The 27,957-nt window shown below is 40.9% G+C and overlaps 1 protein-coding gene across 1 annotated transcript in view; it reads right to left on the reverse strand.

Moving 5' to 3' along the window:
• LAMA4 (laminin subunit alpha 4) overlaps positions 1 to 27,957 on the reverse strand; it is a 583,946-nt gene that overhangs the window by 57,629 nt on the left and 498,360 nt on the right. The window contains exons 28-31 of the mRNA XM_086926829.1: positions 20,854 to 20,989; positions 17,941 to 18,078; positions 3,061 to 3,194; positions 1,684 to 1,848 (exon numbers count right to left, since the gene is read on the reverse strand). Of these exons, the coding sequence (XP_086782955.1) occupies positions 1,684 to 1,848; positions 3,061 to 3,194; positions 17,941 to 18,078; positions 20,854 to 20,989 (573 nt within the window). The remainder of the gene's footprint in view (positions 1 to 1,683; positions 1,849 to 3,060; positions 3,195 to 17,940; positions 18,079 to 20,853; positions 20,990 to 27,957) is intronic.

Here is a 27,957-nt window from a genome sequence, read left to right on the forward strand (position 1 = left end):
GCTGAATGCGATCATACATTCCACTATGAGTCAGTGAAGTAACTTCAAGGCTGATGTGATACGATCTTGCACCAATGCATACCCTTGCACCCTGATTCTGTATCTTCTGTATTGTTCATATCTGTTTTAGGGTAGGCACATAAAGGATATTATGGAAGTCTATTACTTATAGCACCAATGATCTAATTAACTCCACACAAAAACTGGAGTACAATAGTCTACGGATCGTTCTGAACATGTCTTGCTACAGGGTTAACCCCTTGGCAATGCCATTTTCCTGTGTGATAAATGAGAATTGTATATTGACTGAGCACTGAGATTTCTTGCTTTTTGGATCATTTCTTTACATTGGCTAGGTGTCAATATGGCTTTCCTGCTTCCATTTCCTATCATTTTGTGTCACCAGAACCTCTGTATTTGACCTATTCAAGAATGGTGCATACATAAATAAGGCAGTCTGCATTGCTTAGAAATGGTTTTAAAGTTTCTCAGGTCAGAACTGTAGCACAAGGTCTTTCTTGTTGGTTTAAACATACATTTGAAAGTACAAGTATTGCTATTCATTGACTTGGGTCACAGGATGTATGTCAGTATTGAACGATAATGGCTGAAGAGCAGACCCCTGAGTCAGCCCGCAGATTATTCTTTTGTGGATGAGTGGGTACAGCAAATCAACATTTCTAGCTGTGATGAACAAATGTAGTGCAACAAAAACATGGTTTTGTCTCTGTATGACTGTAGAGATGGATAATCTAAAATTATTACAAGGTCCTTAGAGAAAAAAGGTATATGGATCTCTGAATATCACTCTATGAGGATATAGAAGAACTCCCTCCCCCATCGCCTTGAGAGCCTGATGCCTTCTGTTATCGAAAATAGTGAACATGTGAACAAAAAAGATCAAAGCTGAAATTGCCAAATTAATCAAGGGACCAGGTTGTCAGTTGTCAATTGAAACACTTCTTTACATTTCCAACCGACTGGGAAGCAAAAGTACTGTATTCCAATTGTACATATTAGCATACTGTTTATCCGTACAGTAGTGCTTGTCTACGTACCCTGTACTGTAACACTCAGCAGATAATTAGATCACAAAACCATAAACTCTAGAAGGACTATTTGTACCTACCTTTGATGGGCTTATAGCTCAATCTGTTTTTATCTGTTCTCCCTTGCCTTTTTCTTTCCCTACAAATTGCGGCCCTCTTGTACATTGTATAATTTATGTACTAGTAGGATTCTAATTTAAATTTCTGTAACTGTCTTCTAAATGGTTTCACCTTTCACGGAAGAAAACTAAATGTCCAATGTCACTATCTAACGATCACAAAACAAACACTAGAAGCTTACTTTAGGAGTGGATAGGGATAACAACCCAATATAATATGGTAAACACCAGACAGAGCTTTAAATTTTCAATCTGTGCCATGTTTGCAGATTGACTTTCAAACAATAATAGAGTTTTATACCACAATAAAGCATGATATCTTTGGCAAGTCTTCTTTCCAAATCTCTTCCTTTATCAATATGCATACTACTTTTTCAAGTTTTTAATACAAATTCTTCAATACCTATTAACTATACTTAATATTACAGTGATTTGCACAGCAAGACTGGTCTCTAAGCTCAGCTCAATCACAGACTTGCCTCTCTATAAAGCATCTGTGTGAGACACCGACATACCTGGTAAAATAGGCATTGCTAATACAACCAGTGAGGTTGGCGTATGCAAAGCCAATAGGAGTCCCACCAAAGTAGTATTTTTTGGCTGTTGTTATTGACTGTCTTGGTTCTGTTTTTTCTTTTTCTTGAACATTTTTGTCTTCTTCGTCTACTACCAGCTCATACCTGCAAACAAAAAACACCATTACAAAGTTATGGAACATTCATGAAATTAATTTATTCATTTTCTCAAGACTTCTTTGTGTGAGAAAGATTGATGCATACACAATAGTTGGGTTTCTACCAAAGAAATGTGTAATCTTGCAGAAGTGTTTCTTCTCCAGTAGCCTAGATTGGGCCATATTTTATTCTATGGTAAAGTGTATTCTAGTTGTCCTCCAATTCACTAAATATTAACAGCAGAATAACCACAAATAACAGCTTTTAAAACAAGTGACCAAGAAGCAAGATGAGAGCGGACTAAAAGGTATGCGGCATAGGGACACATAAACTCTTCATCAACAGTACATTAAAATGATGTCTTGGAAATTATAGGATAAATAAGTACCACACAAAAACAATTTTCCAAATTAAAATAAAACAAACTGCAGCTGGGCTACCCTTCCTAGATGAGAGATGTTCGCCCCATTCTGGCCACAGATAGACACACACACACACTCCTTTTTGAGGTAACTTCTGTGTAAATCCTCACTTTAAATGTGATTGCCATGGCTTTGGACTTTTCCTGTTTGGGTGTGAATTTACAGAGTGTTAATAATTGTGACTCCACAAATATTTCCAGCCTTCTTCTTTTGCCAACTATTCAGACAAAAATATTCACCTAGAAATACTGAGAGCGCAAGCACGCACACAGACTAAGTGAACAGAGACTCCCTATATACTATATAAAGAAAAATTGCTGATGGATATGTTGAGTGTAAATATATTACAAAAGAAACTGGTGCCATCAGGAAAAGAGGATTGAACAGCGAGTTTGTGGTAATATTCTGTGATAATCTCTGGATTGCAGGTGGTTTTGAGCTACCTTATGGTCACTACAAAGGGTTAGGAATCAATGTGATACCTGGCATGGAAAACTGATTTTTGTGTCCTATAAAGACATTTTCACTGTAAGAATGAGGTCACCTTTTCAACCAGTTCTATTCGCTACACACTCAGGAAGGGTTGTATTGTTCCAGTTATGAATATATCTCTCTATACCTGTTGTTACAAATGTGTTGTGGGAAAGGCGGGCTTAAGCTTGATAGAACCTAACTCTGCCATAGCTTACCACTAGACTGACTCCTGAGCTAAAGTCTCACATACTATTTCTACAATGTTGTAATCCCATACCATATAAGCTTGTTAGACAGACACATGTCGAAGATATAACTGTACCTTGTTGGCATTACAGAAGCAATCACAAAATGGTTCTGGCCATCATTGTAGGGTTTGACTGAGGACTTAACCAGAACATCTTTTACTCTGAAGACCACATCTCCGTCTTCCAAGTAAACAGAGAGCTCGTTCGGCTGAAAGAAACAAGATATATTTATTTGAATCACCCCCTGCAAATTCCTTCAATTCTCAGGAATGAACAGAAGCCTGTAAACATTTGTCTTCAACACACTTTTGGTGAATTCTAATGACCTAATTCTATATGAACTTGCTTTCCTTCTCACTGTCAGTTATTTTAGGGCAAGGAAATAATGACTGGGCTACGTGAAATAGAAGAGAAATTCCCATTAGAGTTTTAGTTGGCCCATATACGGTGAATTCGAGCAAATTCACTGTCCGATATCTGTAGACTGATTAAGTTAGAGAACCAGGGGTCAGATGTGCTAACATGAGGAATACCGTTTCCATAGTTGCATTTCTCTCTGAATCCCAATTAGGAAATCAGTATTCAAAATGTGCAACAACCTTTACTTTCTAATTAGCTATTCCTAGTAAGTCGCAAATTGACCCGACTCATGAATATTAATGAGGTGTATCGCATTGTGCGACACGTTAGGACTCAGCGCCATCACAGAGATGGTGGCATGTTTTTTGAACACTTTGTAGTAAAGACGCTGGAGCAACGAGAAATGCAGGCACAAATCAAGCAATCTCTCCACCAGCAACAGTTCATCAATAATCAGTACATTTCAAAATATAACATTCTGAGAACTGGCATTCTGAGGTTACACATAACAACCTAAGAACATTGGCAGAGAATGTTCACCTATGATTCCACCAAGCAGTGAAACCTACAGTAGCATGTACAATACACTCAGCCTATTATTCTCTGCCAATGCTACACATTCTTAGAGGGGAAGGGCTTCACTTTTAAACCGGTGGCAAAGTATGCATACTTTACCGATTCTGTAGTTGGAAGGGACGCCCCTTCTAAATAGTGAATCAGTATTTGATTACAAACCCAAATTGCAGTTTGGTAACAAGTTACTGAATCGCAATTTGGTGTTTGTACATTTGGAAAACCATTTTTACAGTGACTTACGTTTTCTAACGTGTCCTGTACTAGATAGACAGGCATATTTACAGTTCCTACATTTATGAGGAGACAAGCACATTTCCCAGTGGTGTAGCTAGGGAGGGGGGGTCCTCCCCAGGCGGCACAATTTTGAGGGCGGCGGCCATGCTGCACTGGCCCATTGCGGCGTATTTTATCATTTATTTGGGGACACTCACAGTCAGTGTACCTAAATAAATTATAAAGGCCGCCGCAAGGGGCCAGTGCAGCACGGCCGCCGGTTGAAGTGCAAGCTCTGCGCACGCACGTGACTTGCTTGCAAAAAGTTCCAGAACGTGCACCTCTTGACGTCTGAGCAGCCCACTACTTCCGGTGCTGCTAGGAAGAGGGCGTGCAGGGGTTGGGGAGGATTCATTCCTGCACCCCTACCAACACTCCAGGATGACGGTGTGCGAATCAGCCATGGTGCCTGACACCCGGATGGGACCCGTTGCAGCTGACACATTCTAAAAGGTCCTTATCTGGGTTTTAGTATGTTTACAATTATGGCAGTATGTTTCGTGCTGGGGTGGGCTCCTATTTTCTATTTTTTTTAAATAGTTTGCATACTGGGAGGCAGAACTGGGCTGTATCCTGTCTGATGCACAGTGGACCTTCTGCTGTTGGCAACTACAGAGGCTGTCCCCTAACTACTGATTAAGAATCATACATTTTAAATACATGCATCGTCTGTACCGAACCCCACTGCAAATTCACAGAATAGGACTGATTACTGACCCCCAATGTTTGCGCTGCCGCAAGCCTAGCGCCACATTTCTCCACCTTACATGGTCTTGCCCCAGAGTGGCGAATTTATGGTTTGAAGTTTGCTACACAATAGGTGCCATTAAAGAGTCACCACTTATGCATGACCCAATTGTCTGCCTTCTTGGCTACATGAAGGACACACCCAACACACACCCACACCTCACTGCAATGCTAATCCTTTTAGCAAAACATAGAGTGGCAATGCACTGAGACAGTAAGCCACCCCGACTGTTCAGGTTTGGTTAAATTATGTATCACACTGCCAGGAACAACTCTTTGCATTCTGGGATCTTATGCCATCGAACACCCAGCTCAAGAATATTTGGGCACCCTTTGTTACTCACCTTCAACAGAGAGACGCTGTTCGGCTAATCGCACAAACACCAAGCCATAATTGTGTACCTACAACCCTGATTAAATCAATCACTCCAACCCATTACCTTCCTTCATCATCTATAATAGAGGCTGAATATTTTAATAAGGTGCTTCATTATCACTGAATGTGCACTGCTATGTAGACAAATCACCTTTTGCTTATGTTAAACATGTCTTGAATCCATGGGATCTGTGTCAAACTGTATTTTGGTCACAGTAACCACACCATTATGACTGGCAACATTGTTTTGTAATGTTTATTGCAAAATGGAAATAAATGAAAAAAAAATTAAAAGAACACAGTTCCAAATAATGTATTATCCAGTTCTATAAAACATGAATGCTTCACCACCTTATGGAGCTTGGGTGTCTGAAGAAAGTCACATCTCTGTGCAGACATCTTTACAAGACAACGGTTCTCTGTTTTAAGTGATTGTCTATCTAATGGGTCTTCAGAATCCGGACTTGAATGTTGGGTTTAGTAGCAAATTGGGCAGATAATGAGGGTTGGATGTCTATAGAAAGTGTGCTTTCCATGAAGACTTATATGCAACAATGAGTCTATATATTGGGGGGTTGGTCAGCATATAGGGCCTCTATGGAGTGAAGGCTATGTGTAGTAATAGTTTACCCATCTACTGTTTGGTAGTTGCCTGAAAGGAATGGTCGGTCTCTGAGGTATTTTATAGAAAGGCTAGTTCTTCTACAGCAAGAGTATGACCTTCTATCAGTGCAGTTTTCAGCAATAATATGTTGCTAATAGTCAATATAGAAGCATTCAAAAATCATTTTTTGTTGTTCTCATACAGTACAATTTCACTGAGTAGATTGTTGACCATTTATTAGAATCTATAAGTGCTTGCGTCTTATAACATTTCAAAGAAATGTTTACCATCATTGAAATATGGGGAACTATTTTTACGTTTGGAAAGAAAACAAAATAACTATGCATGTTATAAGCTGAAAAGATCAGAAAATGCACATCAAAAGCAATCTGCCATGGATTGTTTATGTACTGGAAGGTGCCCCTTCTTGGACATAAACAATCTGGAAAAAAATTTTTTTTCACTTTTATGTGTGCTGCATGAAGCAGCACACATACAAGTGATAACATTGTATTTTAGGATTGTTTAAGTGCAGGAAGGGACACCTTCCTACACATAAACATCCTCCCCTGCACTCAGACACCCTTGTACTATGGTGCAAGTGTACCTGCGTTGGTGCTACACAGCGAAGTGTAGCGCCAGCACAGGGGGGAAGGCAAGGCTGCACCATATCCTTGTAAACATGGAGCAGCCTTGTGTTTCAGAAGTGGTGGAGTGAGGCGTCAAGCCATGATGGCTAAAGCCTCACTCAGCCACTTCCTCGTACCCTATGCCCCTTAGTCTTGTAAAAGAACTCTGTACATACTGACCTAAAATACCACTAAATACCTATTGAAAACGTCCTACAAAAATCATAAGATCGAAAATGGTGATCACCATTTCTAGGCTGCATAATGACATTGATCTACATTTGGAATACGTCTTGACATAAAACCACCTCTAAAACAGATTACTCCGTGTTTTCTAAAACCTTTGTTCAAGAAATATTAGATATGGGTTTGAAGTATCTTTTATAAGACACGTCCATCCAGAATTATTCTTAAAATATGTACTGCAAAGTGACCTATCTAATGTTTTGTCCCTCATGGAAAATTATGTCTACAGTAGTGTATGTTTACCTATGTATTGATACTTAACCCGGCAAAGGCATCCATCATTCCCTTGTGTTTACCCTAAGTTGGCAGGGTATGCCTAGATGTGGGTCCCTTTCTCCCTTTGCCACTGGAATCAAGCTAGCCTGGCTGATGAGGGCTGTTAGTCCGAAACCGGTGACAAAATATAGGGTAACTTCGGTGCTGGGGAGGAAGTTGAAAGGGTCTAGTTTACAACTGGAGATAGTTTCAACATTGAAGGGGTAGTTTGAAGATGGAGTTCGCATGAAGGTAGGGGTAGTTTGTTTAAAGGGGTGACTTTGTTCTAGAAGGTAGTAAGTGGAAATACTCTGACTGTAGGCAGAGTTCTTTGACAATAGGAAGTAGTTTGAGTGGAGGGGTAGTCTAAAAGTATGGGGTAGTGAGAAGATGGGGTAGTTTTAGTGTTGGAGGTGCAGTTTGGGTGAAGGAGGTTAGGTTGAAAGGGGAGCGATTGTTTGAGCATACAAGTGCTAGACTGAAGGTAAAAAGGGACAGTGTGAGGGAAGATTGGGATATCTCATGGTTGGGGTAGTGTAAAGGGCAGTATCGGGTAAAAGTGCATTAGTCCTGGTTGTGTATTAGTGCCATTTAAAATTAGTTTTAGCCACACTGCAAAGCATCTGCACTGCTGTACAGCATGGCTACAAAGCACTGCCAAAGCAATAGCTCTCATAAGCAAGACCATTTGGCTTTGTCAGTGCTTGTTTTTTATTACTAAGCCAATCCGTCGAGTTATTTCGCGAGAATTTTAAATGTATCAGCCAAAACCAATCAGGAGCGTATAAATCACTTATAGATAGAAGGTGCAGCATTCAACTTCCTCTCTACTCGTCAGTCCGAGTGAGTCCCATGCTCTCCACACTACTGGAGTCAAGCTATCCTGGCTGATGATAGCTGATAGCCAGAAACCGGTCCTAGGATGCTTGATTCCGGTCCAGGAAAGACATGGCTTGGCAGTTCGGGCTGGACTGTTCCCATGAGGCACAGGGTCAGACTGATTTGCATATGGCCATGTCTGAACTGGGGTGGGGTGGAGTGCAAAAAACCGATGGATTTAGGCCCAGTTCTCTGTACTGGGGTGAATGTATGACATTGTTCTGCATTCTGTCCATCAACTGTGGCTTATACTCAGTTGTGCCTTTGAAGTGGGGTAGGCTTAAAAGACAGGTCTTTGAAGTGCACAGAGGTCCTCCCTTACTGCTCTGACTTACTACAGGGGGGTATGCAACCCTTTGTGTGGTGACAGGACACAGCCTATTCAAGTGTAAGTGAGGCTGCGACCAGCTTGTTCCTCCAATCCTTGCATGATGGCCCTCCTATCACACTTAAGCTCCCGCTTAAGCTACCACTGTGTGTGGCTGTCTAAGGGGGATACACAAAGCCAGAAGTGTATCAGAGACATGCAGCAGGCACCAAAACACAAAATTAAGAAAATTACAACTTTCTAAAAGTGCCATTCTCAGAACTGCAATTTAAAATTTGACTTCACCATAAAGTGAATATCTTTTTCCTATGTTGAAATGTTGACATTACCATATCAGGGTCATTTTAGTATTACCTTTAACACTCTAGATTATGAGACCAACACATATCAATATGTCACAATTATAAAGGCTGATTATCCTATCTGAAATATAACCCAAAGGATCCGTGAGTTTTGCATTTACTTAGTCTAATGCTAAGCTTCTATTTTTATATATCCATTTTGTCCAACCTCTCCATTATCCTCAGAACAACATTACCAGCACCGGATAAAAAAGGGAGTTAAACATTCCCTCAGAGCATCTAAAGTGGGATCCAGAAGGTTGTCCCACCATATTCTGACTTTGGGGTCCACCTTTCACCCTAAGTGCCACATTGAAGTAAAGGTGTGGCATACACAAATTTGGTCAACAATTCAGGGCGCCTGTGTGTTTTTTAAAGTACAATGTACCCTGGAAGCTAGATCTGGGAGCTAGATCTGTGAAGGTCCCAAAGAACACAAATTAAAACATCTCCATCCTCTGCTTCTTTTCAATGTGCTCTCTTCTCATGCTTCAAATATTAAAAGATCTTTCAGTCAGCAACAACTCCACCTATCCTTAAATATTTCTTTGAGTGGTAAAAACACATATCATTCACCTCAGTTTAATTGTATACAACAAAAACCTATTATTAAGGAGTCTGCCCAAAAACATACTCAGACTACAGGCAAAAATGCCTTTTGGACACTACATCTCTACTTCTACCTTTAATGTTGCTCTCAAAGTACAGTGTCTCTTTTCAGAGAAATCTGGGCACATATTTTATTTGTAATCTTAAGATACTTATGTGGAGCGTCAGAGAAGTGTGGAGCATTTTATGTCCTTATCGTACTTGGTTGTACCAGGTGAATATATTTCAATATTTACCTTTCCTATGTCTTTGTCATTGTAATTTGTGTGACCATTTGCTTTGGCCATATTTTTATATATATTTGTTTGAGAACATGTCAAGCATTTTTGCTTTGTGTGTGGTTGGGTATGTTTGATGAATTTTGACTAGAGGGCTCATAGTTAGTGGTCCGCAGGTATTCCTGGTACCCCTTAGGGCGTTTACAGTCACATGTGCAATATAGCTAGGAGGGTTTCTGATTCCTCACTGCTTTCTGGAATCTTCTGCATTTAGACAGGAGTTTGGGTGAGAGAGGGTGTATGCCAATTCTTCACACACCTCTCTGTGGATCGCAGTTGTTGTGCTCTCTCCCTTCAGGATTTCCATTGGAGGAGGACGCAATGGTGAATGTGGCGGTTTGTTGTGATGTTGCAATGGTACATTTGTTGGGCCTTAGAGGCCTTAGGTCAACACTCGGCGGAGGATTGTAGGTCAGACTTTCAAAAGAAAAAATATTGTGATAAAAAAAATCATGTCTAAATATTGGCTGAAAAAAAACTTTGAAATGGACATATGTACAGGTAAGTATGGATTAACTACTCTTAGCTCTGCCGCAATATGCCTTCAAATTATGTGCATTGTCAAGGTACATATGCATGGATTTAATTGTAGTACACTTATCCATACCTTTATATGCTTACATTCATGATATTTCAGTCAATATTTATGCCGTAATAGTTTTGTTTGACAATATTCTACTCACAATATTCTGAATGAAAACCATTTTGAGACATTAAGATATTGTGGATGTAGGAAATTTGGCTTTTAGGTTGAGGTGTGTATTAGCCCTCCTCAAGTAACAATCACAATCCCTTTCAGGGTGAATCGCAAAAAGCAATTACATCAACCTGGGCTTACCCTCTGGTAGCTTGACACAAAAGCAGTAATACTTAGCAGCAATGTGTAAGGTATTTCCAGCACATAAACAGTAATAATGTGAAGACACAACACAGAAAAATTCCATACCAATTTAGGTTCAAACCCCGCTCAATCAACAACCCAATTTCACAAATTTTGTATGTCAGGATTTAAAGAACACATATTGGTATGCTGGGGTCCTTTTAAGAGTACCATTATGCCTTGCAGTTGCACTGGGGAGGAGAAAAATACAGATTCACTTTTGCACATTCAATCTATCTTTGGCATCATAGTGCTTCATGTAGGTTCTGCCTCTTGCTGTTAAATGCCTTTTAAAAAGAAGTGAACATTTCAGTATCTACTTAGATAACATTCATTTGATTGTCCAGGACAACAATTGTTTATTTGACAAATAGAAAACGTGGAAAAGCTACTTGACACTAATGCTTTTGAGGTGAATCATTTGAATCCAGTGCAGAATGACTTACAGGTAGTTGCAACGAGTTTTGTTAGCAGATCAGGTTTCTTAGATAATTTTGGCTCAGATGATTGAGCTGAATGAGAAACATTCCCATATATTTCAGTTACACGAAGAAGCCAAGGAACAGTTGTAGTTTCAGTGTAGACACACAAACTTGAGGCTTAGAATAGTCAGATAAAGTTTGGGGTGGATCTCAATACATTTCTGGAGTTGCTTGTAAGGCCTTTTGTAATATAGCTTGCCAATTAAAGAGTCTAGTTTTGTGTGATGTTAAAGAAGGTTAGTGGTTGCCTGTGAGGTATGTACCCACATTTGGAGGTCCTTGGACAAGATGGCTGTCAAAGTTGGCACAAGAATTCTTTTGCATTTTTGCTGGGATATTGAAATAATAGTGCACATGAAACATCGGCCATGGTAAAGTAATTGCATAGTGGATTTGTATTCAAAATTCAAGTGATTAATGGTTGGAGGCAAATTATTTAGGTTGATTGAAAATAAATAAGACATACAAACTGGAACTTGTTTGTGAGCTGTTTGAATGTTAATTTTCAGAGGTTTTTATTTGGAACTGGGTCTGGCAGTGATCATAACAGTTTCACACACTTGCCGTGATGCCACAGGTGATGTGCTTTGGAAGCTTCATAGACACAATAGTGCTGATCACTTTATTGTGGGCATCACAAGTGTGGTTTCTGACTGTGATTGAATGGAGATGTAAGTTGTTTGTTTTTTGTTACTACCCTGTTTTCTGGAGATGCTATTAGGACAAGTGGAGAGATTCGAGAATTGATAGCATAAAAAACTTCAATATTTTGTGGAGTGCAGTATTACAGAAGAATCTGATCAGTGGGCTCTTGAAATCTAACCAAGGATTCCTGGGCACCAGGAAGTTCTAAGGCATATAGGCGGTCATGTCAGAGATGTAATTGTGTGTGCACCAAACAGGGAATTGGTCCAATTTCAGCTGAGGAAATAAGTGTGCTAAATGTTTTGACTCAATTATTTGGGGACATATATCTTTTAAAATGGTGAACCTTAATAGACTGTGGTTTGAGCAGGTCAGGACTTAGTAAATTATGTTTCAGTTAGACAAGATGCTTTTGTTAAGAGGCAGTTTTGGTGCATTAGGTTGGAGAAGTTGCCAAAAGCGATGTATACTGGCTGTGGGATGTTAATAATATTTTGGTTGATTTTCTTCCCACAATGCTGTGGAAAATCTGCATTTTGTGCACAAATACTTGGCTAAGCTGACCTAGTGGCTGAATGAATAGCGGATTTGTATAACAGTGGTGATTCAGGTTATCACAAGCTGCAAAAGCACTCTTGTAGAATATCAACATATTAGAGAGAGCTGGATGAGTTAAATAAACCTGGTTTTGGGTGTTAATGAAAAAGTAGTAACTTTGGTTGACTACACAGTGGCATAGACAAATTAATCCAGATTTTATGAGTAGTCAATGAACAAGCATAGCCGACAACATGTGCCAGGTAAATAGAAAAATCTGCTTTTGAAGATTAGCTGAAGCAGAGCAGATGTAGGGTACAGGCGTGTATCTCAGAATCTTGCTAATGCAAAAGTATTTCAAAAATCTTATTTTTGAGACCAAAATGCATTGAAACTCCGAAAATGTTAAAACACTTCTATGGAGGTCAACCCTAGGTCAACTGAATGAACATGCATAATAAGGCTTTGCAGTTTTGACTTAAGGTGTTTCCTCATTGCAGAAAGTATCAGGAAAGATAATGGGGCGGTGGTTGTTTTGCATATGGTCAAAAGGAATCCTTTCAATACCTTCGGTAGTTGGACTGTTTTTGTGGGCTCTCTATTACATTATTTAGGAGGAGGGTAGGGAGCATTGAGGGTGTAGGCCTACTTTGGTTTCATGTATGCTATTTTATTAAACTTAACGTTTTTTAATGTAAAATCCTTCAGTGCTGCTGGTTAAATGGCAAAAGTATCACCATAATATGCGTTAATGGCCATGTTGCTGTGCATAACTGAGGGAAGCCTAGTAACCTCCCAGATCATATTTTCCTTCCTTGGTCACTGAAACTGATAACTCTCCTGAATCATGGACCTGACTCCAGGGGTATTTTCTTTATTTTTATAATTTCTTACCACATTATTATTATATCCTTGGTTCTGTTCGCAGTAGTGCCTCGGGCAAGGGAGCTAGCCTGTGGACATAGGAGTTGCTGTTCTCCAATCTATATTTCATTTTTCCTTTAAATGTTGTTTCACTTCGGTAGCATGTTGACCAGAGCGCGATGTGCTCTAATGGTTCTGTCAGCCACACCCCTTTAACCATGGTGTCCTATAAGAAAGATGCTGCTTCTCATCTACTCAGTGTACATGAGCATATTCTCCCAGCTTTGACATTTGACATATCTCAGCTTCTAAAGCCAACATCTTGTTCCTCACTGAAATATGCCTCCACGAGTTATCAACACTAAATAGTGGTCTTGCTGTTCCCAGCGGCTACGCTATTATTAGTTAGGAAAATCGAATAGCAATTATCTATCACTCAAATTTTGGATGCTCAGTACTCGTTTACCTCAACCTATCTGATGCTGAATTTGTGATCTTTACTCTTAAAATTTGCCAACCTACTGTTTGCCAGGTGCCATCATATACCATCCCCAAATTATCCTGCCACTTTTATTAATTTCTTTTGCTAAATCATTAACCCTTTTCATTATTCAAAATGCCAACTTCTCCATTCCAGGAGATTTCAACATTTATGTTGATAAAACATCTTACCCGTAGATCCTCACTATCATGGATAGTTAAACCTATGGAATGGGAGTGACTTCGTACGCCGACGATACTCAGTTGGTGTTGGCAGTGCATAAAAACGGGATCGAAGTTGCAGCCAACTTTCAGACGGGCATGAGAGCCATCAGTCATTGGATGGACAGTAATTGTCTAAAACTAAACACCGATAAGACCGAGGTAATGGTGTTTGGAGACCTAAAACCATCTTGGTCTCCGATCTGGTGGCCACCAGAAACCTAGGAGTGTTGTTTGACAACAAACTAAGTTTCACTAATCATGCCAACGCAGTAGTCTCCTCTTCCTTTTTTACGCTACGGAAAGTGAAAAAGCTACTACCTTACCTTCCCCTGTCTGCAGGGAAAACCCTGATGTCCTCCTTGGTGTTATCCAAGGTGGACTACTGTAATGGGCTTCTGCTGAATGCTCAGGAGCAGGTCTTCAAAAAGTTACAAATGGTGCAGAACGCCGCTGCACAAATTTTGACCAAAACTCCCAAGTTCGCGCCCACCTCATCCGTCGTTTACCAACTGCACTGGCTCCCAGTAAAAAAAAGAACAAAATTCAGGGCTTTGTGTATTATATACAAGGCACTGAATAGCCAAGGACCCGACTTTGTTAGGGAATCACTGCAGCTGTATGTTCCCAAGAGAGCGTTAAGATCTGCCTCATCCGCATCCCTATGCATTTAACGAGTCAGAACAGTCACTTGGGGAGACAGACGCTTCTTGGTGGCCGCCTCGAGGCTCTGGAACTCCTTGCCCCATCACATAAAAAACAGCTCTTCACTGCTGCTCTTCAGAAAGCAAATGAAGACCTGGTTATTCACTCAATAATGCACAGGAAGTGCCTCTCTGTCTGCCCAGCGCCGAGACACCATTCGTGGTATTTGTTCGCGCTCTAGAAGTTTAGAAAATAAATAAATAAATAAATAAATAAATAAATAGTTCGCTTTCTCTTAATCTTTCTCAGTTTATTTCCAGTTTGTTGGTGTCCTAAACCATTTTGCAGGCCAGAGCTTGGACCGAATTGTGTACAATCCAGCCACTCCTTTCTCCTATCACTCTCTAATGATCTGACCATTCTGCAGTTCTATTTCAACTTTCCACAGCCTAAAATTTGGGATCCTAAATAATTTTGAGCCTAGACTAAAATCAACTTGATGAACTTAAGGCAGGCTCTTAACCCTCTTCCACTGACTCTCAACTGAAATGCTTCTGACTATGACCCTCAAAAGCTATCAACAGCTCATTTGGAAGACTTGGGCTGCCGACAAAATTAATCATGCTAGTACAGCCCCCTAGAGAAATTTTCTCTAATGTGAAATCCCTGCTCTCTGTGTTAGCTGTTTAATATTTCTCTTACTACAGATCTAGCTTCGGAGTCTTGGACTCAAGCTCAGGTTGTCTCTTTGCTTAAGAAAGCATCAGCCAACCCTGTTGTGTTGGCAAAACCAGCATTCTGTTTCTCCTCTTCCTGCTGCCACCAGAATTCTTATAAACACAGTTAATTCCCAGCTTTCAGAATCCATAGAAGCCAGTTCCCTTCTACATGAAATTAAATCCTTTTTTAGTCTCTGTTGCAGAACTGAATCAACTCTCCTACCGGCCTCAGGGCACATTAGAAACATTTTGTACCAGATCAGTAGTCTGAGGTTAGTGTTATTTGACCTCTGTGGAGCCGCCAATGTGGCATCTCTCTTTATTCTTCCTCACAGAGTCTTCAGCTTTGCCGGCCTAGCTTTCAAATGGTTTCATTCCTCTCTAAGCACTTTCAGTTTGTCGTGCACCCTCATTATAAATCTTCCCCATTTGAGCTTACTTTTAGTGTTTCTCAGGGCTTATCACTGAGTCTTACATTCCTAAATGTTTAAATGGCCCTGCTGGGTAACCGAGCCCAGTCTTTTGCTTTCAATAATATATCTTATTCTGACAATATGGAAATATTTGTCTCCAACTCAGACAATATTTTTGGGACTCAGAATTCTTACCACTAGACAAGACTATACAAATTTGTTTTACCAGCACTGTGAAGTACCACATTGTTGTCTTGCGGCGTTTTGCTGGTCATTGGAGGCTGCTGGGCACATACGCTAGACATGACTAGGCGGAAGTTGAGTCCCGGTCCAGTCTTTCACTTCACAGACCAGGCAAGCGCTTCCGGGGGAAAACGCTTAATACCGCGTTCTCCCACCGGATCAGCGCTTTGGATTCTGTCGAGTTCCTGAACGCCAGTCCCCGGCTGCTGTCTCGTTACAGTATCAGAGCGCAGGAGCGCTAGACTTGGTTCCTTGTTTCGCCGCGTTTCTGCCAAGCAGGAGCGCTGCAGGTTATCTCCGCATTCCCTGGCTGAGAGTGCCCTTGCCTTAGACTCTACGCCGCGCAGGAGCGCTTTCAGTGTGATCCTCGTTTGCCGCATTGAGGGAGCGGCTGTTCCCTTATGGTTTCCCGCGCTGCAGCGCAATTGACTTTCTTTTCCTTTGTTTCCTAAAACCATTTCACAGCGCAGGAGCGCTTTAACTGATTTCCTTTGCCAGTTGTGATACCACGTGTTGGATGCTTTTGCCAGGGATGCACTAACGCGCAGGAAGCGCTATCCTTGGGTTTTGGACACGTGCAGGAGCACATTGCTTAGGGGTTATTCAATGCGCAGAAGCGCAGTACCTTATTTTGCACATTACGCGCAGGAGCGCTATTTGTTGGTTTTCTTTCCTTTGGAGCAACAAGCCATTCTTGGGTACGGCAGCCTGCATTACGCTGGTGAGTTTGTGAGTGAGCGGGCTTTCTGTGTGTCCCTAGAGGTCTGTAATGAAAGGGGGGAGATGAGGTCTTTCCCTAATTTAATCTCCCTTGTCTTACAGCTGTCTGCCAGTTGACGTCATATCCCTACCCGAACTCCACACAGCCCAGGCCTGTTGTTCCTTTCTGGCTCCCTTCCCTGTTCCCATCTCATCTTTACCGTGTTTTACATTCTGTGCGGGTAAGCTGGGTAAGGGACGGTGGCTCCTGTCGTCTCTGCGGAATCGCTTCACAAGCAGAGGTAAGACTTGTGGGGCTCTGACACACATTCACTGGCTTCTGGTCAGCGCTTTAAGTTATGGGGCATGTTTCTTTCACAGACCTTGTTGCTTCTTTGTGCTCGACAGTCCTACCGAGCTTCAAATTACTGAAGTACTCATATTTTGTGGCCAGCCTGGAGGTGTCTATCTCAATGCACAACTCAGATGCTGCTCAAAATTGCCACACACTCTTAGAACAATTAATGCACTGCCTTGTTTTTGGCAATTATAGTCCTCACCTTTCATCTTTTTCATTCTGCAGACACCTCCAAGTAGTCTGCATAGCTTCTCAGCGCTGCCCCTATGCTCTACTTTGGCCTCCATTGTTAAATCTGAATGTCTCCTTGGTCCTCTCCTCAGTCTACACTCTACCTAGACTCAAAGAGGCACTAGTACACAAGGTAACAGTAAATGAAATATGCTTAAACACTTGGGAAAAATAGAAAAAGCCAAACTGAAACATCTAGTCCTGCTTAGAAAATCAAACTCTGGTCCTCTGGAAGACTACAAAGCATCAGCCAATTGGCAGGACAATGCAGAGTAGTCACCTTTTAAGTCCCTGGATGCAAGAGAAAGGAATGTGGAGGGTTGCACGGTCCATAGAAGTCTTTTGTTGTGGGTACTAATGGGAACCTCAGACGTTACCTACTTTGACCCAAAGAAGTCTATTAATTCTTGGGCCATAAGGAATTTCCCTAACTCACTCAATACTGCCAAGAAGTTACTATAAATAACAAAAAGTTATTAGTTCACCAAATTGTTTAGACAGTCCATTTTACAGCTTCTGACAGTACTTTATCAGTTATTTGGAAGAACATCAAAAGTTTTTTTTATAGGTGATTCACAATGTAGGGCATAGACAACTAAAGTACTACAGGCCATTTGTGATTAACAAAATCTCAACTGTGTGGTAGCTGTAAATGACAATCAGCGGCTGGAGTTTAACAACACTCATAGGCTGCACCATTTAGTGACAGCTGATGGCCAAGTGATATTAACAGTCAAAAGGATGACTACCCCACTCTATCCTGTCAGCAATCACACAGCCCAGAGAAACATAACCTCAGTCCTTCTCTGAAAAAGCTCAAAATATTTTTGTCCCATCTCCATGAAGTCCAATCCAACCCAACTATAATTGCTTGCAATCAAATCACCTTGTGAGTAACAGGAGACTGGGCAGACTATCATTGCCAGTTATTGACGTTTTGTTGTGCTTGCTTAAAAATATCTTCAAGTTGGCTCTGCGCAGTTAAACTGTTAGTTGCAGGTAGCACTGCATGAGGATACGGCACAGTTTGCTTACCCCATCTGCATGATAGAATAGGATGCCGTTGGGTTGCAGTGTTCGAAAGCTAAATCCTCCCTCAAAGCTTTCGAATGGTGTCAATTTTTGGTTGGTAGCAATGAAGCTCTCTCCATTGAAGTAAACTCTGCGGGACATCTGTAAAATGGGAAAAAGGACAAAGAAGAGTTAAAGGTTTCAGCCATGCAGACAGTGCCAAAATCAACAGTCTAAAGGCATTTCTAGAGTTTTATACGGCAGTGAAATCTGGGGGTATGTGCCCCCACACAGGTTACAGGTGGCGGAAAATAAGTTATTGAGCCGGATCCTGCAAGTTCCTCAAGGCATGCCAGCCTGGTCTGTGCAAGAAGAGCTAGGGGTTGATTACATGGCGGATCAAGAGGCAATCAAACCTTTAGTGTGCTGGATAAAGATATGGACAAGGGAACATAAGGGTTTAAACCCCATGATCCAATCAGATTGTTTGGCAATGAAACATGGCAATAAAATTCCTTGGATATGATACGTTAAGGAGTCTTTCCAGGCTAAAGAAAGGCCAGATATTTTCTTTGCACATGACATTTTAAGTTTCGGGGTGTCAAAATCATAAAAGACCTACATCAGAAATGTTTTCCTGTGAATCGTGAAAACGCTGAGAGCCCTCAGTGAGGGCCTTTGTAATGTTAAAATTGGTTCTGGGTATCGAAACATACCTTTCGGCCCTAACTAATGCTCATGATAGATTCTTAATCACACAATTCAGATTAAACCAGCTTCATCATTTTTAAGCAATCCCTGCAGTTTTTTTCCTCAGATCAAAGAGGTCCCTGTGGCTGCGATATTCGATCTCCTCAGGACACAAAACATTTTTCACTATTGTGTAAAAAAAATGTATTGCCCACAAAATTCTTTCTCCGGCCCTTGCTAAAAAGTCTGAAGTTTAGGCAGGCTAAATTGCCACTCTTGCACTTACAGGGGCCGATTCACAGAACTAATCCTAAGCTTACCACTTTTGGTATTCACAGAAGACATTTAGTAGTAGTAGAGTTAGGATTCCTAGCTTTACTACTACTAAACTGAGCCAAATCCTAGCTTTATGACTTTCAATATTCACAAAAGTAAATTAGTAGTAGTAAAGTTAGGATTCTTAACTTTACTACTACTTAATGACTTTTGTGAATACCGAAAGTTGTAAAGTTAGGATTTTGTTTCAGTTTAGTAGTATTAAAGTTAGTAATCCTAACTTTACTACTACTAAATGCCTTCTGTGAATACCAATAGTAGTAAGTTTAGGATTTTGTCTCAGATTACTTTTGTAAATCGGGCCCACAGTTGTTACCCAACCCTTTTACGCTCTGTGCAGTGATACATTTTTTGCGTGCCGCTTACAGATCTTGGCTCTCTAGAATTGATTCATTGGTAAAGTTCTTTTAGCGCGAGGGTGTGTACAGCCTTGTCCTCCAGAGCTTTATCAATTTGCATTGTTTTAACATTTTATGATGTGTTAGCTGCATTAAATGCTTTTTTACATATTATATGGTGTATTTTCCTTTTGTTGTATGAATGTATGCCTGTATCTTTTATGGCTGCATTTGCATCCGAATAAACAAAGATATATATATATAAAAAAAAACAGGAGTCATAATATGATCATAATCACTGCTCATTTCCCTAAAGAACCCTATAAACTAAATAATAATAAATGTTATTGTAAACTAAATCGATAACACTAATTTATTCAACTTAAGATGAAATGCTGATTCAAGGATTTTTAGTGTGTGTATTAGCATTCAGCAACTTTGTGGCCTAGCTAAGAGAATTTCGATTTAGAAAGACACAAAATGATGAAACAGTTTTGCAGTGTATGATGATAAGGTGTGGATTACACATGAAAGCCTTAGATTAGGAAAAGGGCTTGGAACGCGGATATAGTGTAGCTAATTGATGATAAAGCTGCCAGGAACCTCATCGCTGTAGGAACCAGGGTTAGGCTCCCACTGTACTAGTGGCCAGTATTTTAATGGTGGGCCACTTAAAAATTAAGACTATCATCAAAATCATGTATTTCATACACATTAAAGTAATATTGTAAAGCAAGAAATACAAAGTAAAATGGCATTAAATGTATTCCAAAAATATTTTTAAATATGAAAAGGCAGAATTGTAGTGATAAAAACTTAATGCAAAGGACTTAAACCAAACTATAGTTTAAGTATCATTTCATGGCCCTTCAAGATTCTCATAACAAGTTAAAATGGGGTTTTTGTTTAGAATGGTGCCAATCCTAGGTAGAGACAGTTGTAGGTAAGAGGGGGGGGCAGAGTGAATGACACATAAGAAGCACCGTATAAAGTTGTGAATGTCTGGCAAGTGTCATATCTAAAATATTTTCCTTGTGGAGATACCTCCTTCTCATGGACACCCATGGTGTTTGAAGGTGTTTGTTCTCATTCTCACTATTGAAAGGTATTTATTACTGTCCTTTTCTGGAGTAAACGCTATGTCCAGGATGGGAAGAGGTAAAAGAGGAGAGTGTGAAATGTATGTTTGTGTGTGAGACTCCTATGTATTATTACATTTTTATAAGGTATATATTATGCATGAGTAAGAGGATTTCTGACAGAAAGGTCACTTTTTTTAATTACTTGCAGTCTAAAACATAGACTCCTTTTCTTTTAAATCACACAAGTGCAAGGGGATTTGTGGATCTAGTCTCAATTGTTCTAATAGGGCATCTCACGTACACACCTAAATGTTAAGAGTAGAGTAACAGGAGTAAAACTTGTTTTGAAGTTGTTTGAATGTTTGTACTCCTTTATTTTTGTGCATATTTTTGAACATGGTAATAGAATCAATGCTCTCACTGTCAAACAAAATTGCAAGCAGACTTGTTTAAAAAATTACTTTTGTGGTTTACTCTTGAGTTCTACTTACAAGTGACTCTTCCGGGCAGCCGTAGCTGATTCCAAGCGTGCCTGGCTCCTCTAATAAATTGAAGTCCTTCTTTTGGAACTGGAAGCCTTTCATGCATCCCTTAAAGGCTATATCTACGGCCACGTGTGACTGTACACTGTCAGACCGAAAAAAGACAAGGAAAGCAGTCATTCAATTCAGCTTACATTAGCTTAAATAAGGCAACGATTTCATACAGCAAAAAAACAAACAATAATTCAGTAAGAACTATAAGCTCAATAACTATTTCTGGATTAGGTGTAAAACAGGGATAGACAGGAGTGTTATCTACTACCTGTTCTTCTGTACAAGTAATAAACGCTTGGGCACAGCCAACAGGGGAGGTATGTCTGTCTGATATTTTCGACAGGTGGTACAGTACGGATGGTCAGTCGTTAGGGTACAGTGAACGGGGCTACCAACCACCATTTTGTGATTTGTGACACAGTAGCTGGTAGCTAGACAGGGCCAGATCAAGGTTTTGGGGCATTTTGAGCATTTAGTTATAGTTAGGAGCATTTTAGGAGGATAGAGGACAAACAAATTGAAGAAGCTGTACACCTCCTTGGGGAAGTGGGGCATGAGGATTTGCTGCACATCGGCCCAGGGGTGGGTAGCATCAGTGGTGGACAGGCCCAGCCAGTGCGTTGAGCATCAGAGGGCGTGGCAGCAGCAGCTCACCGCCTCAATCAATAATGCCAAGAGTGAGTGAATCAGTATGGGCAGGGCTGCCTGAAACGGGCCATGTAGGACACAGTGAAAGGCCCCTTGTGGCCAGTTCACTCACACGATGACAAGGTCCGAGGACCACAAGACAAATGGCACAAAGAGCCTGAGGTGGTATGAGCAGGTGGACAAGGGATTAGCTTTCGACAGGGAGCGGTAGAGCAGGTCTGAAGGCTATGCAAGAGGGTTGATTGGAAGGGGAGGAGCAGGCAGGATTTTTGGTGTCAGTTAGTAACCCCCACATTGCAATGGTCAGGATCCGGGAGCATCTATAGAAAGGGGGACAAGAAGGGGTGGTTTCGAGTCATAAGGCTTGGGGCTGAGTCTTTATGGCTATTAGGTTGCCCATAATCGGCCATTTCAAGTGTGTCCTTCCCAGGGTTGTGCGGGAACAGCAGGTAGGGGACAGGCAAGGCAGGTGGGAGCATGCTTGGCTTTAAACAGAGGTTTCTGTGGCAGGGATTACTGGAAATTCTGGCATGGATGTTCAAAGTGCTCAGCCAGGAACCCAGTTATACTTTGCTAGGGATTTTTGGGGGGCTGCAAGGGGTGCAAGGAGCCACTTGGCACCCACTGAGACAGAGGGGGGAGGTAGAGAGTCAGAAGGGCTAATACACCAGTTAAATTGGACGGGCTGATTTTCTGACTATAGTGGCAGGGAGTTGCAGAGGTCCATGTTTATTATGGGAAGGGTATCCTAATGGTTTTGAACAGGGCTATAAAGGGCCATGTAACAGAAGGGAGGCGCAAAATCTAAAGTCAGTCAGGGAGCATCTCCAAGTGGTTAAGGACAAATTGGAAAAAGAGGTATGTGAGGGCAGGATGGCAGGCCCATTTGATGATTGGCCACTGGACAGACTGATAGTAAGGTCCCAAAAAGGAAATAGGACCATTCAGGCTGATTCAACACTTTTCCTGGCTTGAAGGACAGTCAGTGAATGATTATAACGTAGAAGATATGTCAATAGTTTCATATTTCTCTGTAGATATGGCCATAGACTTAGTAAATGGAAACTGGTCATATATGGTGACCAGTGACATAAAGTCAGCCTCCTTCCTGTGAGCCCCAAATATTTTGAATTGCTGGGAATACAGTTTGATGGCAAATGGTGTGTAGACAAGGCTTTACCAGTAGGGTATTCCATTTCATGCACACTGTTTGAAGATGTTAGTCCTTTTTTGCCGTGGCTGCTCGCGTTTGCTAAGGGACACAGCTCAGTGACACATTACCTGGATGATTTATTTTTTGTAGGCTCGAAAGACTCCATGGACTCCATGGACTGCCAGCATATGTTGGCCATGGCAGATGTAGATGTGCCATTTGCAGTGTAAAAGACGGTAGGACTTGACACTAGGATGACTTTATTAGGTACTGATACAGAACGCATAGAGACAGCTGCCAAATGATAAGAAATGAGTGATGGTGCAACTGATTGACACTGTGCTGGCAAAGGAAAAACAGAGGGTACGGAAGATGCAGGCACTATTAGGACACTCAAACATCACCTGCAGAGTAGTAGGAGTTGCTCAGAGCTTTTGTAGGAGGCTGGAGTTGGCATTATCCGGGTTGTCTTTACCACACCATTGGCTACGGTATAGGGCAAGAGTTATGGCGGATCTGAGCATATGACATTTCTTTTTGGATCGGTTAAATGGCATTTACCTACAAGGGTTGGGGGATACAGCATAGTGGGGTATTCACATATACTCATATGCAGCAGGCGGTGGTGGCTACAGTCTATACTGGCAGGGGCATTTGAGCGTGGAGCAATGGCTTGAGGAATGGATAAATGGAGGAAGACGCATAGTGTTGCTGGGATTTTTCCCATTAGTGGTTGCCTTGTTCTTGTCGAGAGGTGAAAGTGCTTTTTAACATAGACAACATGTCAGTGGTACAGACTGTCAACAGGCAGTCAGCTAGGGATCCAGGTTTTGAACTTGTTAAGGGTGTTTGTGCTTGGAGTCTTAAGACAGAGCATTATGTTCAGAGTGACGCATGTATGGGGACTGGAGAATGACATTGTGGATGCTTTGTTTAGTTTGCTGCGGCAGAGGTTCCATGGGCTTGCTTTGGAAGCTTACAAGGAAAAGATGCCAGTTCTGGAAGAACTATGGTTGGATAGACATGTAAGATATTACAGTTGGTACTCTGGCACAGTTCACTAAAAGGGTATATAGAGAGGTGTGGCTAAAGTTTTTGGAGTCGGGGCACACAGGATGGACAATCAGAAGGAGGTTTGGCAGAGGACTGATGATGTGATACTTTTAGTAAACATGATTGACAAATAATGGTGAAGGATTACCATAGTGGGTAATTTGGCTGGCATTGTATTGATGGGAAACATGCTGTGGGGTAATGCCCCATCAGCTGGTGAATTGGAGACACAGCTAATAGAAGGTAGAGTGAGAGGAAATAGGGGGCGGAAGCGAAAATCCCTGGTGTGGGTGGATTTGCACAGAGGATGGGGGCTCTGACTGCTGCTGGTCATGATGACAAAGAAGAAAATGTGTTCTTGTTGTTAATGTGCTGGATGTTTTTGGGGGTCTTATTAGTGTTGGAGTTGTTGACAGGCAGGGACAGTGAACAGCTGGTGTGGCGGATGTGCAGTCGCAAGACAACAGTGTGGAGATTAATATCCATCGTTCAAAGATGGATCAAAAGGCAAAAGGGACCGAAGTGCAGCTAAGCGATTACCAAGTGAAGCTTTTTTTGGTCAGTATATTTGGGCTATAAATGTTGGACTGGCAGGATTATGGGCTTTACAAAGTTTTTCAGACTCCAGGCCAGGTCATGGGGGACCGCTTTTCAGTTCTTTACAGTGTTATGGAAGGCATTTGTGCACATGAGATTGCCAGCAGCTGAATACGGGACACAATCGTTTAGGATTGGAGGTGCAATGGAGGCAAATAGGCAAGGTTGGTCTAAAGACCAGATGCAGTGTATTGGGAGATGGTCATCAGATTGGTACAAGACATATGTGCAACAGACAGGAAGGGAGGCATAAAATGCAGTTTTGTTAATTGTTGTTGTTGTTTGTTGGTTGTTCTGTTCCAGGCCCGAATTTGGAGTATCTCACTTATGGATCATAGGACATTCTTTCTTGAAGTGGGTGGAAAAACAGGCAGGGAGCAGGGGTTCTGGTGTTCAACTGGCTTTTAATAATAAGAATGTTAGACTACAATAGCATGGCAAAGGGGGCATGTTATGGAAGGATTTACTGCAGAGATTGGACAGGCTGCTGGACTGTGTCTAGATGCCTTAATAATCCATTTAGGTGAGAACAACTTGGTGAGGAGCAAAGGGTTAGCTTTGATAAAAGCAGGTGTGAAGGAGGTAAAAAGTGTGTGGGCAGGAAAGTACATATTATGGATAGAACTGATACCCAAACGGCAGTGATGGGGAACAGACAGATGAACAGCAATAGACAAAGAGAGGAGTAAAATTGAACAGGTAATTGAGGAAGTTCTGCAGCAAGGAAGGTGTGGCCAGGATAGTTCACCAGGAGTTGTGTTACAAGGTGCCCCAGGTCCTTTGTGGGGATGGGGTTCACTTGTCAGGGAAAGAGTATGGAGATATATTTGTGCAGGTGCAAGTATTTGTGCTTGGGGTTCTGGTTTTAAGAATAAGCAGAGTAACAGGTAGTCAGGAGCTATTACCTGAAAAGGATCAAGGGGGTTTTGCCTTTGAGGGGGCAGAAGAACCCTCTGTAGGGTTCTTCTGAGTGGGTGTTTGCAGAGAAGTGTTCATGTTTGGTAGTGGTTTTACTGTTGTTGGGTTGAGTGAAGCAGTTTCAAGGGGAGATTGGGAGTAAGTATTCACCTACAGAAGGCAGGAAGCTAAAGGTTTACAGTTACAGAACTTAAGGCAATTTAGATTGGAGGGTTTTAGTAGAAGTGACAGGCAGTTGAGTTTGGGGAATTGTGGGGGAGATAATTAGGGGTTGGGGGGAGGACAAGGAGTAGGTAATAGGTATAGTGAGGAGGTTAGATTTGTAAAGGCGTTGACCTAGGATTATACAATGTGATGTGCACCTGCCTCATTAAAGCAGCTTTTTCCACATTATAAGTTGTCAGTCATCTGAGCTGTGCTCTGTCGCCCATTATGAACTTGGGGGCAGCCAACTGGGGAGGTCTGTCCCCCTGGCATTTCATGTGTTTGGTACAGTCCTGATGGATTGCCGGTATATTTTGGACTGGGACCAGTAGGCAGGAGAGGGCATTATAGTTAGGACACGGTAATGATCTCATGTCAAGTTCAAATTACATTACAAATTTATTACACCAGAGCAATGGATCATAGTTCCAAGGTGACATCACCAACAGTTTCGAGTAGTACACGTCATCATGATGTACCCTGGGAGACTTATTCGCTTTTATACCAGAATGAAGGAAGAAGGTGTACTAAGCAGATTCTGTAATCTGAGGAAAACCATTCATATAATTTAACTATATGTGTGCTTACCACAATGGTTCTTCTTAACGTCCCTTTCAGAAAGTTTTTGTGGATGTTTGTTAATGAAAAAAGCGTTGTGAATGAGATGTATCAGTTGCTTCCAATAACTCCCTAAGCAACAAACATTAAAGACACAATCTATTACAAAACTCCTTTGAAGCCGCTTATAAAATTCATAAAAAGTAGCGTGAATATTTATTTGTACACACATACCTCAATAGGGGTGATCTGGTATAAAACCCTGAGCACTAAAGTGCTGGGCTCGATCTAGTCATCCATCAGTGAAATGGGTATAATATTTATACCTATCACAACCTATAAAAACAGATGGCATAAGCCATTACTCAAACAAATCTATCCTGTGTATTATGAACTTATTATAAAGCAAAACACCATTCGCAATAGTCTAAAAACTATACATGACTGGCGTTTTTAAGTAAAGCCAACCGAGCTTGCAATCATAGTCATACATATGATGTTGGCAGGCTCGTAAACGATTTTAAGCTTTGGCCGCCAACTTGAAATGAGCAAATATATCATGATGCCCATTATTTGTTGTGCATTCGGTCGTATGCACCATCCTATTTTAGTTAATGATACCAGCTTTTAAAGAAACCCGTACATTTTAGATTAAATTAACAAAAGACAAGGTTTGTAAACGATTCTATACCATACCACTGGACACCCATATATCTTGGTTAAATTTAACCCTCAAAGCAAAGACCTAATGTAAATGCCAAGAGTACCCAACAAATAAGGGGCATCATGATATATTTGCTCACTTGTTATGTATTGTTTTTAGACTATTGCGAATGGTGTTTTGCTTTCTAATAAGTTCATAATACACAGGATAGACTTGTTTGAGTAATGGCTTATGCCATCTGTTTTTATAGGTTGCGATAGGTATAAATATTATACCCATTTCACTGATGGATGACTAGATCGAGCCCACCACTTTAGTGCTCAGGATTTCATACCAGATCACCCCTATTGAGGTATGTGTGTACAGATAAATATTCATGCTACTTTTTATGAATTTTATAAGCGGCTTCAAAGGAATTTTGTGATAGATTGTGTCTTTAATGTTTGTTGCTTAGAGAGTTATTGGAAGCAACTGATACATCGCATTTGCAAAGCCTTTTTTCATTAACAAACATCCACAAAAAAAATATCGTAAGGGATGTTAAGAAGAACCATTGTGGTTAGCACACCTATAGTTAAATTATATGAATATTTTTCCTCAGATTACAGAATCTGCTTAGTACACCTTCTTCCTCCATTCTGGAATAAAAACGAATAAGTCTCCCAGGGTACATCATGATGACGTGTACACTCAAAACTGTTGTTGATATCACCTTGGAACTATGACCCATTGCTCTGGTGTAATAAATTCGTAATGTAATTTGAACTTGAAATGAGACGATTATAGAAGATTTTTTTGCCTGTTTCCAGACCCTCTTTAGCGATTTCTTAAAATGTGGTATGATTTGGACTCCATTTTTCAGCAGGTCATCATTCTTAATGATTGATATGAGGGGAATTCATTTGTCTCTCTCTGGTTTGTGTGGTTTCCGTAAAAAATCACCCGCTCACTGGTGTATTCAAAATTGAAAAATTCATGAATGAATAAGAAATGTACTGGAGATTACTTGTGTGTTGGAAACATTCTTTGCTTCCTATACAATTGTGATTTTAAATGTACATAATATTAATTTAGTATATATGTGTAGAATAGATTTTGTATACATTTTCTAAAATTATGTTTGTATATATTTGTTTGTAATCCTAAAGAAGTCCGTAAGGACGAAACGCGCTGGCTACTTTGTGTCAGTATTTTAAAAAAAAGAAGACCTTTGAATAAAGAAAATATACAACGACCTGCTGATTCATTTCTGAAAATGTGTCTT

This window comes from Lissotriton vulgaris, chromosome 6, assembly GCF_964263255.1.
Source record: "Lissotriton vulgaris chromosome 6, aLisVul1.2, whole genome shotgun sequence".
NCBI lineage: Eukaryota > Metazoa > Chordata > Amphibia > Caudata > Salamandridae > Lissotriton > Lissotriton vulgaris.